Here is a 15882-nt window from a genome sequence, read left to right on the forward strand (position 1 = left end):
CTTTTTGATTTTATTTTTTTGAATTTTGGTTTTCCGTCTATAATTGGATGGGGCGTTTTGTAACTTATTTGAAGTTTGTTTCTTTAGATGTTTATCATAATGCTTTAATTGAAGTATTGTTTCATCCGTACAGTCTCAAAAAAATGTGCGGATCACGTAAAATAATGTCATGCGGTTGCCTCTTCTATTGTATGTGTCGTCGATTCAGTGCCGGCTTAACAGGGAGGGCGGGCAATGCGACCGCCCCGGGTACATAGATTAAAGGAGCATATACGTATCAGAAAAGGGGCACAAATTTTTTTTTTTGTAAGGTAAAGAGGCACAAAAAATATATTTTTAATTTAAAGGGGCACAAAAAAAAATTTGTAAGCTAAAAAAGAGCACAAACAAAAATTATATGAACCAAAAAGACTTTAAAAAAAAATCAGTAAATTTTTCTATAGGTTAAGGAGCATTTTTTTTTTTGTTTGCCCAGAAGTACGTAATATGTTTAAGCCGGCACTGCGTCGATTGTAATTTTGTAAGGGAAATGAGTTTGGACAAACGAACGTAGGAGAATGTAAAGCACTGAGGATTCATGCTCAAATAGTCAAATGAGCTTAATTAAGAAAGAAATATAAAAGTGAATATGGAATAGCTCGTAAGGAGATTTATTGTTGCAAAGAAACTAAATGAGGAATGACTAATTGAAGAACACCAAGCTTAGTAAATCTTTGATTGAAAAAGATTAAGAAAGAGAGTTGGTTTAAGTGACGATTCCCTAGGTTATCTTACATTGATGTAACTACTATGACTATGAAATATGAGTTGATATAAAGATTGGTGCAACAACTACTATCCAATTGTTTACAAGTAGAGACTCATAAATTTTGTTTTAGAACATCACTATATACCAAGACCTGTTTCAGCACACAGTCTTGAATCTTGCAGAATCTTGCAGACCCTCTTGCTTTTAATTCCATTAAAGACTTCCATATTGAACAGTGGTAAGATCATACTGTCCAGGGATAAGGATTAGGAGTAACAGAATAAACTTGCAGAAGCGTGTCGATAGCATCAACAATAAGGTGAAATTTGTGATGTCTTGCTTAGTGGCTTGGCTCACACACTTTGCTCCTTAAAATTACTGATTTTCTGGTTATCCAATCAAACCGGTATACGTAATGGATGGGAAGTTCATTTGCCCGTCTATACAACACGGACCCACGTGCCACCACACATGGGGCAGCAGTAAACCCAACGGCTGGTCCACCAGGTTTCTCGTTCATTCGGATTTGACTGCTTCGAAGCACCCGGTGAAGCAAATGCAGATGTCTGCCTTAGACATCTTATACACTGCAATAAGAACGACAATCATGTTACTAAAGTGTGAGTCGTGTGACAAAAGAATTTTTCTCACATTACAACTGTAAAGAAATGTTCAGAGAAATATATGAGAGTAACCTTGTACCAAACTCCATCAAGACCAGTTTTCCATGTCGCGGTGACAACATCCCTACGAGAACCCATGATTCCAAGATATGCACCCAAACCCACAGAAGTGTTTGAACCAAAAGCTGCATCTCTTTCAGACATCCTGCGTTTTCTTGGCCAAAGACTATGGACTCTGTTGTATCCCTCAGATACTCCGGAAAAGCTTGTATCAGGCAGATCTAAGGTACTCAGCTTCGAAGCATCGTCGGTTGGGACCATATCGTCGGGCTCTGATCCAGGGCCACCAAACAAATTTCTCCTATGCCATTCTTCGGAAGGCGGATGAAGCTCTAATTCTCGAAGTAGAAGACCAGCAGCATCAGCTCCTCTTGGGCGAGGCATGTTCTGTTTTTACAGCAAATTATCTTATGAGAAACCAGAAATAGATATCTAAAAATATCATTTCATCTCGTAGTTGACCAAATAGCACTAACAAGAAGAAACAAATAGCTTCAATATTGTTGCTGTAAAACACACAATACCTGCATATGTGGTCCAAGAGCTGCTTCTACCACCTCGGGCAACACAGTGTAACTTCCATCAATATAATGCAGTCGAACTTGGATGTTTCCACTACCTACCTGAGAGCCAGGTAAGGGATGCGCAAGACCAGATGTTCGCTTGCAGAGATCCATTAGTATATGGAAAAGAACTCTCACCTGGAAGTTCAGAAGTATACTTGTCATTACAAGAAACTTTCTAGATTATTGTACCATTAACATGGCAATGTTTTCATCGTTTCAAAATCTACGAAGTCTATCATATTCACTCAGTTTAAATCTCCACCAAACTAACGAGGGTTCCCATTAATCTTACCCATATTGATCAGATTAAGCCACTACTCTTGAGGTAAAAAACAAAATGGTTCCACGGATAATTGTATAAGAGTAAAGAGGACACAGGAATACAGGTGCCAACCTCCTCAAAAGTATATCCTTGACCGGCATTCCCAGAACCCATCTTTGTTGTACGAGCAGAATTTTCGTCAATCCCTTTCACTCCAGCCCCCAACTGGGAACCCCGGAATCCCTGGGCTTCCTCTATCCTGTTCAAGGCCGGAGTTGGTTTAGCAGAGTTGACCTCTTCCAACTTGCTGGTAGCACCCGTTTGAAGTTTTTGTGAACTAACATCAGCATTTCGCTGGGGAAATCGTGACAACCGCTGGAAATAACAGAAGAGCAACAGCTGGCATAACCGGTGAAGGAAATGACAGTCCCCAATGAGTCGAACAGCAGGCGTTCCTGGAAATGTTCCTGTATTGATGCTTATTGGCATGAAGTTAGCTGAACCACTGATTGGATTTGCAGTAGGGTTTGATACTCCATCATTCGAGCTACTAATTTTCGCTATGGCACCCTGCATCCAAGCTTGCATTTGTGTGCTTCCGCTGGAATTTGTAGTAGTCGTAGTAGGTTGGCCTGCTGCATGATATAGTTACTCGTCAGAAAAAACTGTACATATAAGAGTTGGGATATACCTCAACTGCATCCTAGAAGAGATATGCCAAGTCCAACAAAAAAGATAGCCAGTTGTACCTCCCATAACGTACGTAGAAAAATAGCTGGACAATACGCTATTGTTTACAGAGATGACGAATATCTAGACTTCAGAAGCTCATCTCATATTCATTAATTCTAGAACAAAACCTGTGATTCCTATAATTACCAACTCGCAAGGGAATGAAAATTTCTACCGCTATGCCATTCAACCCCCCTCTTGTCATGCTGGAGCAAATTAGACACGAAAACTTCAATGGCATACTCACCCTGAGTTGTTGCAGGAGATGATGCATTTTGCGTGGGAGTGGTAACTACGTTGCGATTACTGCCAGTTCCAGCAGAAGCAGCATGGCTCGCAAGAGTCCGACAAAAACTCGCATAGCGCCTTAAACGTGTAATGAAATGAGAAGCAAGATCAAGAACAGCATCTACATAAGCCTGTAAAAGAAGCGGAAAAGGAATTAAGAGTACAGAAAATTTTGCAACAGGAAACCAAACTTGTGTATAAAGATAGTGTATTGTCTGTTTCATATTCAATGATATTGAGATCTTTGATCAGAAAATAAAGGTCGACTACACGGTTCTCTAATTTAAATTGTCTTCAAATAGTGCCCAAGTAACCAAACGACGTACAACATGTTACAACATGTGTTGGCTGATTTTTGAATATACATCAGGCAAACTAACACATCAAAGAGTAACAACTCTTTAAATGAATACACTGCATGAAACCTCCCCAGTTCATGATCCTTAAATTTCCATATATCATAAAAGAAAAAACCTAGAACATGATCCTTAGACGTGGAGGCAGAGATACCTGAATACTTGAAACAAGAGCAGGATCAACAGCCATTGCCTCAGGATTGATGCCTGATATTGTCTCCCCATCTGCTCTCCATGGCTCAAAAACCAACGCTGAAGGGTTCACAAGAGCTGATTCAATTCCTTTGCCAAGCATGTCCAACAACAACCTTGCTTGCATATCTAAAACCATTGCACGAACTTCTTGAGCATTGGTTCCTTCAAGTAACCGACATTTGATCCTGTCAAGGTTCTGAAAACCATAAAAACGCAACTTATTACCAAACAGTACAACCAACCTAAATGGAAAGAACGCAAAATTAATTAAATAAATAAAAACACAAAGAACCGCAATAGACTGCCAAGATTTTGTTCAGCGTCTAAGAATCAGTCAATCAGATGCATTGCATCCATATTGGCTACTCATATAATCCAATATCAGATTAACTACAGGCAGTTGTTCTTTATTTAAAAAAAAATGTGGCTTGATAAAAGAACAGATGAACGGTCTAAACAGATTCACAAATAGGCTCTGCATGCTCATGGAATAGAGTAGCTTTATTATAAAAACCCAGAAGAAAAAAAAAAGAACAAGCAGAAAAAAAAGTTTTATAAAGACATAATGAACGGTCCGCGATGCAAACAGTTCAGACATTTAGAAATGAGAAAAGATAAAAGAGTTGGTACGGGTTTAGGAAAACATACAGGTCCATATTGTTGTCTGTGCTGCGTTGAAGGAAGGGAGTGGAAATCAGCATCCATGACAGCAATCACGCTGTTCAGTGAAACTGTAATCATCAAGAAAAAGAAACACATCATCCGATGCTTCCAGCCGTATATTATTCAAACAAGACAGTATAACATTTGAACCACTATGCTCCTTAAAGGTTATATCACTCAAAAGCTAAGTTTAAAACAAGATTAAAAAAAAAAATAGAGAAAAGGTTCTTTGAACGATACTCAGCCATTAAAAACCAGAACTTATTCCGAAGCTAAAATATAAACGATCATTTTCTAAGAAAATTTAAATACAATGGCTGTTCCATAACTACAGATCAACTCATTTATGACTGTAGATAATAAAATACCATTCAAATCAAGATTCTTAGCACTAAAGTATACCTATCCCATCTTCTGCAGCACTCTGTGTACAGCCAACTGCATCCCACCAATCAACTCCGACCAAAAGACTCCACCAGAATCTGTTACGAAAAAAATGCGGAGTCATATCTCAAGTCACTATATAAGTTCCTTTGCAAGCGGACGCGGCAGACTATATACCAGATATTACATACCTCTCAGCAATTGCACGCTCCCATGTAGATTGATCAACCTTTGATTGGTTACGTGGAAGAGCAGGAGGAAGAACACGGATGATTTTCAACATTGTGCAGTCCTTACCAGCATCATGCCATACAGACGCCGAACAACAGCTTGTTGGAGAAAATGCGGGAGCAGCAATTGCAGATCCAACATTTATTTGATAGTTTTCAACGGGTGAAAATGTTGGACCAGAAAAGATATGAACTCCACCACGAAGAAAAGCAATCGCAATTTCACCACCATGAGCAGAATAGACAATCCGCGCCAGCGTACGAATATCACTTGGCAAATCAAAAGGATCAAAAACAACCTTGTTAGCCTTGTAATCACCAGAATCAGGCTCCTTTTGTGCATCCACACTTGGTCCTGCTGCAGCTACTTGATGATTCTTAAAATCTTGAGTCGGTGGTATGCTCATATCCACTCTGGATACCCAGACAGTTTGTGTGGGGACCTGTCCACCAAAATTAGAAGTTGGGTTTCCAAATATCTGATGCAGTACAACAGGTTGAACACTAGATTCCCAGCGCTGTACTCTCCAGCCTGTGATTGAGGGACCTTCATCAGGATCATACGGAGACATGTACTGCCCTGCAGACGCAATCAATTAGCATTTATTCTAAACAACAGATTGAAGCCGTTGCGGTTCACCACCAACAACAAAAAAAAAAAACGAGATATGAGCATTTCTATATGGTTCGCCAACAACTCAATGCAAACCGGAAAATGTTTATTATATCATGGAAACTGTATGAGGTTCAGAGAGGGATACAAACAATACCTTCAACAATAACAACTGCTATCACTGACCCACCACGAGTTGGATCAAAAGCAACAGCAGTAACTCCTGATCCCCATGTTGTGGTTGCTGCAGACTGAGCTGCAGCCTCTGGACTTACATAAGCAGAAAAATTGGATACCGGTGAGCAACTTAGCAATATAGCATCACTAGAATCTTGATCTGTATGTTTCTTCCCTTGCTTTATCTCGGATATCAAATATTCTTGCCAGCTGAACAAGTAAGCAGCTAAAGGAGCAAAGCCTGTCCAAGAAGAAGAACTAAGGGATGGTGGCACACGACTGCCTGTAGAGATTTTTGGAGTTGCCTGAAGTCCATTTCCAGGGCCAGGGGTCACCTCCCATACTACAATTGTTGAGGGGTTGACGATTGGAACTCCTGCTACATGCATGGCACCACTGTCCGTTATAATAGCATCAGCAGCCATTATTCCACTAGGTCCTGCACCTAAAAGACCTTTCTTTGTACTAAACCACTTTGGTGTAGTGCCTCCCTGGTTAGAAGGCCACTGGGACCAATGAAGTTGAACAGATCCGGATGAGAAAACAGAGCATACACAGAGAAAGTTGGGCCACCGAGCTGCAATAAATGATCAAAATCAGAACCGTCACAGAATGTGGAGGAAAATGCACTAACGTCATATCATGTTACATTGATCTTGGCACATATAAATACACACATATATTATATATTTATATATATATATGTATGTATGTCAAAGAGACTGACATAATTAAGTGCATAGTTCTAAATATATGTCAAAAATGAGCCATGAAAGGTGAGTAGAAGTAAACCTGAGCTTTCAGAGTTCTGCGAGAGAAATTTCTCTTCGAAAGTTGACTTTGCATTCGTACCAGAACTTGGCTTGGAGGACAACCACCTATACTGATTTTCAATATAGAAAAAAAAAAAACAGAATAAATTCACTAGGATAAAACTAGAGCAGTAAACCAGGTGGCCAGAAAAAATATCATATTCGTCCTTCAGAACATATACTCAGCAATGGCAGTATCATCTATCCGTTACTCATTCCTTATGTGTTCATGCCGATCATTATAGAAATGCAAATTGGAAGATCTTTTAGGAGTCTAGTAATTTCGCAAAACAGAGAGTTGGGATTTCCAGGAAGCAGTGGTTTCTCCATCTCCGTTATTTAATTTAATAAACTCGTGAATCGTGAATGCACAAACATGTCATGCATATGATAGAATGGCAGATAAGTAAAACTTAAATTACATACTGGAGAAGCCCCCGTCAGCCACTTTGTAACAACGGCAATATCCTGACGCCATTCATGCTCACACTGCCAAGAGGTAGCATCGTGCACTAGATTAACCGAACCCTGCAAAACCAATCCACACAAAAGGTCATCTCAGTGTGTTGGTAAAACATCTTGAAACAAGTGCGACATTCAAAGAATAAGATACAGAAGTATTACAGTAAATCCCAGAGATTAGGGGCACTAACCTGAGTAGGCTGCGTCCAGATAGTTATCCGTCCATGAAAATTAGCAATGAGTAACGCACGAGGACAAGAAGTGGGAGACCATTCGATAAATTGGACAGAATCACGAGGAGAGTCTACACGTAAACAAAAATTACATGACAATCTAAATCAAATACTCTAGTTACTAGTAGAGCAATCAAGTTCATAAATAAGCAAGTGATATCAAAAATACCTGCCACAACATTAAACACAGCACACTCAGTTGGGCGTTCAGGTATCATGATATGTATTGGGATCCAAAAAGGTGGATTTGCTTTCGAGCTGAAACAGATGAGAAGAATCGATAAAGATGATAAATTCATCTCTAACAAATCTTCATAATTACTGAATGACATACAAAAAAAAACAAACCTTGGAATCCTAGCACAGGTCTCGGAAGCACAAGCTATAGCATTCAATTTACCACACCAAGCAACAGCACTGACAAAGAAAAGGAGAAAAATTTGAAGGAACTGATGAGTTTGCAGGTGAAATTATCAATGGGGGGAAAGAGTCAAAACCTGAAGTTACGGCACAATTCAGGAACGCTCATCTTATGAAGCAAATTGGAATTGGGTTGCTTAAGCTTAACACAGAAAACAATAGCTGGACTCACAGGATCAACCTCCATGTTATTATTACTACTACTATCGTCTTCTTTCTCTGCTTCCGATGGTTTCTCTAACGATTTCTCCTCAATTGGATCCGTAGAGACAGTCTCCTCCTGATTCTGCTCTACTTCTACTTCTTCTTCATCCACCTTAGAAGCTGGAGTCTCGATGTCTCCACCGTTGTTATTACCCAAAGAAACTTCTTCTTCTGGGATTTGTTGTTGATTCATGTCAGCGAGAATATATAAAACAAAACCCTAACTTTAATAGAAAAAAATCAGAGAAAAAGAGAGAGAGAGAGTGACAAAAAAAAAGTCGCGATTGAAGGCGACAGAAAGCACTGTTGCGTGAGAAAGAGAGAGAGAAAGTGACGAAACTGCGAGTGGGGTTTATATAACGAGAGACTGACTTAGTGCGGAGATAATTCCAAAAAAAAAACAACACCAACCAATGACCAAAGTCAAAATCAAAATCACGAAATTTTCAATTTTGATTTTTTAGGGTTTGAGTCACACAGTTCGTCCCTCGCCGGGAAAGAGAAGAGAAGAGGAGAGAAAAAAAAAAAACTCGGTGAAAGTGAATCCGCAAACGACTCTTCTCTCTATTTTTTTATTGTTACCTCTCTTTTTTCTGTTTTTGCAATTTTACCCCTTCTTTTTTAAATTGCGTTTTTAGATCTAATGTACGTTGGCATATTTGTTGTCGTCCTTAATTCAGACAAATTTTTTAAATACAATGACAAATGTTTGGATAAATTGATCATATGATATCATGATTAATTTATCAAGTTTTCCAATATTTGTTTCAAAATGAAATATGGGTGTTTTGTCCAGATTTTTTTGTAAAAAAAAGGATTGTAAAATTCGGTGTTTCGTTAATCTTGTTTCAAACAAAACTAGTGTGCAAGTAATTATTTTTACTAAAACATCCTAATTAGTTAATATTAATAACAATGACATAAATGTTGTGAACCAAAATAACAATGACATGAATGGTTTAAACCGGATTTTGGCATCAAAATTTTGACGGGTTTAGGCCCAATTTAGCTCAATTAAGCTCCGGTTACTAGTCAAACCAAGTCGGTCCGGTTTTGAAAACATTGGAACGGCTTCTCTCACCCGATCAAAGATCTTTTTTATAAAACAAACATCGTTCGTCTCTTTTGAGTCCTTCTCCCTAAAATTTGCTTCTTCGTTAAGGGATACCAGAAAGAAGAAGAAAAAAAAGACTACCTGAGAGATCGAAAGCAACCATGGCGGGTCGTTACGGATCGCAGGTCACGACGATGACTGTGACCAATACTCCGTCCGCAGATCTAGCTTTTACTAACCTCGCTTACTGCTCCTCTTCCGATCTCCGTCAGTTCTCTGTTCCCGGCTCCGATCTCTTCCTCGCCAACGTTGCCGATAGCTTCATTCTATCTCTATGATATCCTTTTCTCTTGTTTCAATTTCGCGATTCGATTTCTTTGTCACATTGCATTGCGATTGTAACGAGTTGATTGTGCATTTGAAATGGTCTTTTTTTTTTTTTTGTAATTACTGCTAAATTTATGAAATCGGTCTTGGAATTTCGAATCTCAGCCTTAGGAATGACCTATGAGCGTAGTAGTAGTCATTAGTTTTGAGGTATAATTTTGGAACAAGGATGATTTAATAAAATCTGTGCTCCTTTCGTGTTTAAAAATGTTAAACCTGTTCCTTGTGTTATTTGTGAACTTAACTGGTAATTACTGGACATGGAAGCATCCGTGATGGAAACATTGCTCTGAATGCTATTCAAAGGCGTCATGCTAGAGTTTCTACTGGTGATATGGTATCTGTTAGCAGGTAATTTTCATACAGTTTGTTGTTTTTTATCATCATCATCATCATCATCTTCTGGCCTGAAGACGTTTTTTTCTTCTCAATATTGTCTTGTTCTTGCAGATTTGAGCCTCCAGAAAATTTTGATCTGGCTATGCTGACACTCGAGTTGGAATTTGTAAAGAAAGGGACTAAAAGCGAGCAGGTTTGTTTGATATTTATATGATATGTTTCTTGTGATCTTTGTACGCCTTGTGTTTGAACTCAACCTCTCTGTACAATATTGCTTCACAGGTTGATGCTGCTCTCCTCTCAACACAACTAAAGAGGAAATACACCAACCAGGTAGAAAGATTATTGTTATGCCGTCTCTGGCTTTGTTAAGTGTTTGGTTTCTAAAGATTCATGCGTCTCATGATGTGGTTTAAGCATGCAAATGAGTGAAACAATGATTTTCAAATTTGAAGGTCTATATAAACTGATTAGCTGGTTAGATTTTCAATTGAAGCAATGTGTACATGGAACTTGTCATTCACAATATTTTTCTACTGAAGTATTGGGTTTTGGTGACCATTCTGAAAATCCTGTTATATTCGGCTTAAGGTTATTCACTCATGTGTTTCTATGATCTGTGGTATCATTTATATGGTTATTCCTTTAGACCCTCACAAAATCATATAGGTTCTAATTTATTGAACCAATATACACACTGCTTCAGGTCTTGACTGTAGGCCAGAAAGCGACATTTGAGTATCATGGAACTAATTACATTCTTACGGTCAATCGAGCGGATGTGGAGGGTCTGGATCAATCGAAAGGCATCGAAAGAGGGATGCTCTCCCAAGATACGTATATTGTGTTTGAAGCATCAAACGCAAGTGGCATAAAGGTCTGATTTTTATATGTTTTCTATTGTTGTGTTGTTGAATCCGTTACTCTAGAACTCCTATTAAATGATGGTTCAGTATTACATTTAAAATTGCAAATATAATATCATATCTGATGCTTGCTATTTTGTGGAAACAGATGTGGATTGCTAGTTTGTATCATATTTTTTAAACTTGTATGTTCTTATGCAGATTGTCAACCAACGGGAAGCTGCTAGCAGCAATATATTCAAACATAAGGAATTCAACCTTGAGTCGTTGGGCATAGGTGGTCTGGGTGCAGAGTTTGCTGATATATTTAGAAGAGCTTTTGCTTCTCGTGTATTTCCTCCTCATGTCACCAGCAGGTTTCTTGTTCATTTCTTAAGCAAGTTTTAGACTGTCTTTGTATATATATTCCTTCCTAAGTTTATCTTTGTTGTTCGTGCAGACTGGGAATAAAGCATGTTAAAGGAATGCTTCTTTTCGGACCTCCTGGTACTGGGAAAACCCTTATGGCACGGCAAATTGGAAAGATGCTCAATGGAAAGGATCCAAAGGTATTTCTGATTTACGTAATATTCTCTCAAGAAGAGTTATGATAACTTACAAGCTTGTAGTCCCTAATTTCAATTGTTGTTATCCAGGATTTCTGTCTTTGTTCCAGAATTCTGAATGTTTAATGCTTCTGTGGTTCTTTTGCTTGCATTATAGATCGTTAATGGTCCTGAGGTGCTGAGTAAGTTTGTTGGTGAGACAGAAAAGAATGTAAGAGACTTATTTGCTGATGCTGAGCAAGACCAGAAGACCCTTGGTAAGGAAATATTGTTTTTCCTGATCTGTGCTTTTGTGTTTTTTTTGCCTATCCATAATTGAGCACTCTTATTTTCTTTCTCAGGTGATGCTAGTGAGTTGCATGTGATTATTTTTGATGAAATTGACGCTATTTGTAAGGTACACGACTTTAGCTTCTCCTCTGAATTTCTAGGCTATTTGCTTGAATTTTGACGACAATTCCTATTAATTCTGGGTAATAGATCTTGATTCTGACTCGGTGCTGTGACTGTATTTTGCTCTGAAGTTAAAATATTAATTTTCATGGGATCTGCTGCTTATCTGAGGTTAAACAATAAATTAAAAATCGTATGCTTTGTGATTTTCAGTCAAGAGGCTCCACAAGAGATGGCACAGGTGTCCATGATAGTATTGTAAACCAGCTTTTAACAAAGGTCAGTCAAAGATCAAGCTATTGTCAGTTAAGTCGGAAATTTTACGGATGTGGCTATTGGCTAACACTTTTTTCCAGATAGATGGTGTGGAGGCCTTAAACAATGTTTTACTTATTGGAATGACAAACAGAAAGGATTTGCTTGATGAAGCTCTTTTAAGGTATCTCTATCCTTTTGCTAATAGATAGTGCTGCCGTTTTTTAAGGTTTTGAAGCTGTTTTTATATCTTAGTTTTATTTCGTTTTTCATTTAAGAAGATACCATCCAATGTGTGTGTCCTCTTACATGAACTTTTGGAATGAGTGTAGTACATATGAATTTAGACTTTTAGTGTTTGGACTATAGGCCTGGAAGATTGGAGGTTCAGGTTGAGATAAGCCTTCCTGATGAAGCTGGACGTCTACAAATTCTTCAGATTCATACAAACAAGATGAAGGAAAATTCGTTTCTTGGTCATGATATCAATCTCCAAGAGCTTGGTATGACTTCATAAATTATAGTTGTGCAAATTTTGGAATGTTTGATAGACCTTTTTTGTAAACCTACTCTCTGAATGGCAAATATTTTGTATTAGGAAGTCCTAAGAAATCTGTCTTTCTATATGGACTAGCTACTAACTAGCATAAATGTGTCTCTAACGCGATTTATAAATATTGTCTGCCAGCTGCTCGAACAAAAAATTACAGTGGCGCGGAGCTTGAAGGTGTTGTTAAAAGTGCTACATCATATGCATTAAACAGACAATTAAGCATGGATGATCTTACGAAGCCTGTGGAAGAAGAGAATATCAAGATCACTATGGAGGATTTTCTCCATGCAATCTATGAAGTTCAGCCTGCATTCGGAGCCTCCACAGATGACCTGGAACGATGCAGGTAATTTTTTTCAATAAGTGTGTGTTGGTCTGGACGATTTGGGAATAGTTCTTGATAGGATGGGGCTTTTGCACACAGATATGCTGATATTAGTTTCGAAGCCAAACTTAATTCTCGTCTTCCCCGTGAGTCATGCTCAGTTCGCATTACTGACTTTAATTACCTAGGGCCTTCTTTTTTATCTCTTTAAGCAATTTCCATGGATTTCTGAAATTTTAATTAATGAGTGACTTTAGGCAAAGTTTAATTTCACAGATTGTAAATAAAGGAATCGTGTCTAGTATTATTGCTTGCTTATTCGTAATTCCTCAATATTACTCCTATAGTTTCTTTTGTTTCTGCTTAATTTATTTGTGTTTCCAGTGACCACTTGCAAATCATGTACTGCATTTACTTCTGGATTTTTTTATTTGCCAGTGACTTAGTTTTGACAATTTTGACATGTATGTAGACTCAATGGAATGGTTGATTCTGGTGATCGGCATAATCACATTTACAAAAGAGCTATGCTTCTAGTCGAGCAAGTTAAAGTTAGTACTAGAAGTCCTCTAGTCACTTGCCTTCTCGAGGGGCCCAGTGGAAGGTATCTTCCATAGTTTATATAACCCGCAAATTTTTTTGGCTTGCTAATTGTTAAACTTTTTTTCTGGACAGTGGGAAAACTGCCTTAGCTGCCACTGTTGGCATTGATAGCGACTTCCCATATGTTAAAATAGTAAGTATCCATCTTTATTTGTGCAACATATTAGACGTTTCCACCTTTTCTCTTTCTATGATATTGACTTGCTAATTTGTAGGTCTCTGCGGAAACTATGATTGGTCTTTCTGAGAGCACAAAATGTGCTCACATTGTCAAGGTTTGTCCTCTGGAAACACTCTAGTTCTTGTTATTGTGTTGCTCTGTCCACTGATAATCGATTTTTGTCTGAATGCAACTAGGTCTTTGAGGATGCATATAAATCACCAATGAGCATCATTATCCTCGACGACATTGAAAGGTTATTACCTGCTGTTTGTGTTTGTTCAGAACTTTGATCAACAATCTTTTAGCATATGTGGGTAGTTTCTTCTGCGCGGTACTTAAATTTCTGATATTGCAGATTGTTGGAATACGTAGCAATTGGTCCTCGTTTTTCAAACATAATTTCACAGACGCTGATGGTCCTTCTCAAACGACTTCCTCCTAAGGTGCGTTGTTAGCCATTTTGTTATTTCTTATCCATTTTCTTTTATGTTTGATCACCGTACGTTAATTTCTTACAGTGGAACATCTCTAATTTGGTAAAAATTTTGTTCACAGGGGAAGAAACTTCTCGTCTTTGGGACAACAAGTGAACTAACCTTCTTAGATTCTGTTGGTATCTGTGATTCCTTCTCTGTCACTTACTCTGTTCCGACATTGAAAACGGAGGACGCAAAGAAGGTAAACGCTCTATAGCAACACGATTCCTTCTTCATATATGGACTTTTTTGTTTGTCCAGTTCCACCCTTTGTAAACACTCCACCATCCGCTCTCTTTTTTTCCTTTTCATTGTTTGGAGGTGACGACATGATTAGAATTTGCTCAACCATGATAAATACTCTCGCGAGTCTTTTCTAACATTACCCATCAATCCCGATTCTTGAGCTGGTTAAATTCTCAGTTGTTTTTCTTCCTTCTGTTTCTGTGCTTCAGGTGCTACAACAGCTTAACCTCTTCTCAGAGGATGATATCGATGCAGCTGCAGAGGCTCTCAATGACGTAAGTGTTCTCCTTCTCCACACGGAAATAAAACAGACAAAACCATGTTTAAACTATGTTTTTGTTTGTTTACCTTAACAATGGTTATACTTTTCGCACGCAGATGCCAATCAAGAAGCTTTACATGCTATTAGAGATGGCTGCGCAAGGAGAACACGGGGGATCTGCAGAAGCTATCTATGCTGGGAGAGAGAAGATCAAGATCACGCATTTCTTTGATTGCCTACAAGACATCATTCGATTCTAAGACCTTCCAACATATACGTCTTTATCCCTTGCTTCATTGGCTTGACGTTTTCAAGATATTCTACTTCTTTAAATCGATCTTGGTTTTGTTTTGGAACAAATTTGACCCTCGGATTTTTGTTTTTTCTGGTAGAGGAATGAAACTAAGAAGGGCTATGATACTGTATTTATCCTTTTGCTTTCTTTTTGTGGCTGAAACACAGTCTTTTGATATTAGTTATTAATTCGTGGTTGGTTTGACTCCTATATCCCACTCAAAATGATGGTCCATCTGCCTCTTTGGTAATATGTCCTTGTGCATCTTAAGGACCGCTAAGTGCTATGTTCGTTCCCCATTTTGGACTCCTCATGCGCCTTGTAGATTTGGGACAGCTAGAAAACAAGACTCGCACTTTTTCACACTTTTCATGATCTGCATTGTCGACAATTGCCTTGCCTATTCATCCTCTCACTTGTGATCTCCACGATTGAAAACTCCTTTTAAAGATGCAAACCTTGCTAAAAAAAAATGACCGGAACTTTATAGTTTATAACGACTAGGGGTTGTGCAAGTCAACTTGGTGTAGATAGTAACTCACATGCACACCATTCGATTTTCTTTGCAAGCTCTATAGATCAGAATTCTTGTTTCGTTGACAAATTATCCAAAAGTTTGATTAACAATATATATGAAACATTTATCTATTTATTAAGCAACGGTTTCAATTATATTTCATTCTAGAATACATATTCCAGTTAGGAGATTTAAACCTGCAAGAAAGCTAAAATACAAACGTGAGTTCAACATATAAGATGAAATCTAAGATTGTATATTTGAATATGCATGCATTAAAAACTTGTACAGTTGTCCCTAGCTTCATATAATACTGGTCTAAAGTCTAGACCCCAGATTAATTCCCAACGCCAGATAATAAATCTTAAACACTGACCTGACTCCTGAGGTTACTTTGTTATGAAACTAATTAGTTGCTCGTTAAATAAATCCACATCAAAATTATAGCTGGTGAGATATCGTTATCAGCTCCTCATACTAATATATGTGTCGTATACATAGACAAACTAATCATTGATTAGTGATTATATTCCATCCTGAAATGTTCCTAAATAAATATTTTTATTTAAAACTAT

At 38.1% G+C, this 15882-nt stretch overlaps 2 protein-coding genes across 3 annotated transcripts; one reads left to right on the plus strand and one right to left on the minus strand.

The window, feature by feature from the left end:
- Window positions 1–686: 686 nt before the first annotated feature.
- On the minus strand, window positions 687–8569 carry LOC104716336 (mediator of RNA polymerase II transcription subunit 16). Of its 2 annotated transcripts, none has more exons than XM_087480004.1 (16): window positions 7902–8569; window positions 7753–7821; window positions 7574–7662; window positions 7363–7475; window positions 7136–7237; window positions 6690–6780; window positions 5878–6474; window positions 5069–5687; window positions 4896–4975; window positions 4479–4561; window positions 3790–4026; window positions 3239–3410; window positions 2392–2891; window positions 1956–2132; window positions 1444–1818; window positions 687–1335 (listed from the first exon to the last, which is right to left on the minus strand). In XM_087480004.1, exons 1-16 carry the CDS (start codon window positions 8219–8221, stop codon window positions 1189–1191), a joined length of 3771 nt encoding a protein of 1256 aa, XP_087336130.1. In that variant the 5' UTR covers window positions 8222–8569; the 3' UTR covers window positions 687–1188. The 2 variants fall into 2 exon arrangements, with proteins under 2 accessions (XP_087336130.1, XP_087336129.1); XM_087480003.1 differs by having other exon boundaries at window positions 2392–2894; window positions 7902–8426.
- On the plus strand, window positions 8415–15000 carry LOC104716346 (vesicle-fusing ATPase). The gene is made up of 21 exons (XM_010433734.3): window positions 8415–9419; window positions 9725–9820; window positions 9920–10001; window positions 10091–10141; window positions 10515–10685; window positions 10876–11030; window positions 11114–11222; window positions 11377–11476; window positions 11561–11616; window positions 11826–11891; window positions 11969–12051; window positions 12237–12370; window positions 12556–12766; window positions 13218–13349; window positions 13421–13481; window positions 13564–13623; window positions 13706–13764; window positions 13867–13954; window positions 14067–14189; window positions 14443–14508; window positions 14612–15000. Exons 1-21 carry the CDS (start codon window positions 9244–9246, stop codon window positions 14753–14755), a joined length of 2223 nt encoding a protein of 740 aa, XP_010432036.1. The 5' UTR covers window positions 8415–9243; the 3' UTR covers window positions 14756–15000.
- Window positions 15001–15882: the final 882 nt, after the last annotated feature.

Source organism: Camelina sativa, chromosome 2, assembly GCF_030686135.1.
Source record: "Camelina sativa cultivar CO46 ecotype springtype chromosome 2, ASM3068613v1".
Lineage (NCBI taxonomy): Eukaryota > Viridiplantae > Streptophyta > Magnoliopsida > Brassicales > Brassicaceae > Camelina > Camelina sativa.

Bases quoted from the DNA above. Each gene is read 5' to 3' on its own strand.
- LOC104716346 (XM_010433734.3), top strand. From the start codon at position 9,244: ATGGCGGGTCGTTACGGATCGCAGGTCACGACGATGACTGTGACCAAT. The intron at 11,223-11,376 runs GTATTTCTGATT...CTTGCATTATAG, and splicing joins TCAATGGAAAGGATCCAAAG to ATCGTTAATGGTCCTGAGGT. The intron at 11,892-11,968 runs GTCAGTCAAAGA...ACTTTTTTCCAG, and splicing joins TAAACCAGCTTTTAACAAAG to ATAGATGGTGTGGAGGCCTT.
- LOC104716336 (XM_087480003.1), bottom strand. From the start codon at position 8,221: ATGAATCAACAACAAATCCCAGAAGAAGAAGTTTCTTTGGGTAATAAC. The intron at 7,476-7,573 runs GTATTTTTGATA...GTTTACGTGTAG, and splicing joins TGTGTTTAATGTTGTGGCAG to ACTCTCCTCGTGATTCTGTC. The intron at 6,475-6,689 runs GTTTACTTCTAC...CATTTATTGCAG, and splicing joins GCAGAACTCTGAAAGCTCAG to CTCGGTGGCCCAACTTTCTC.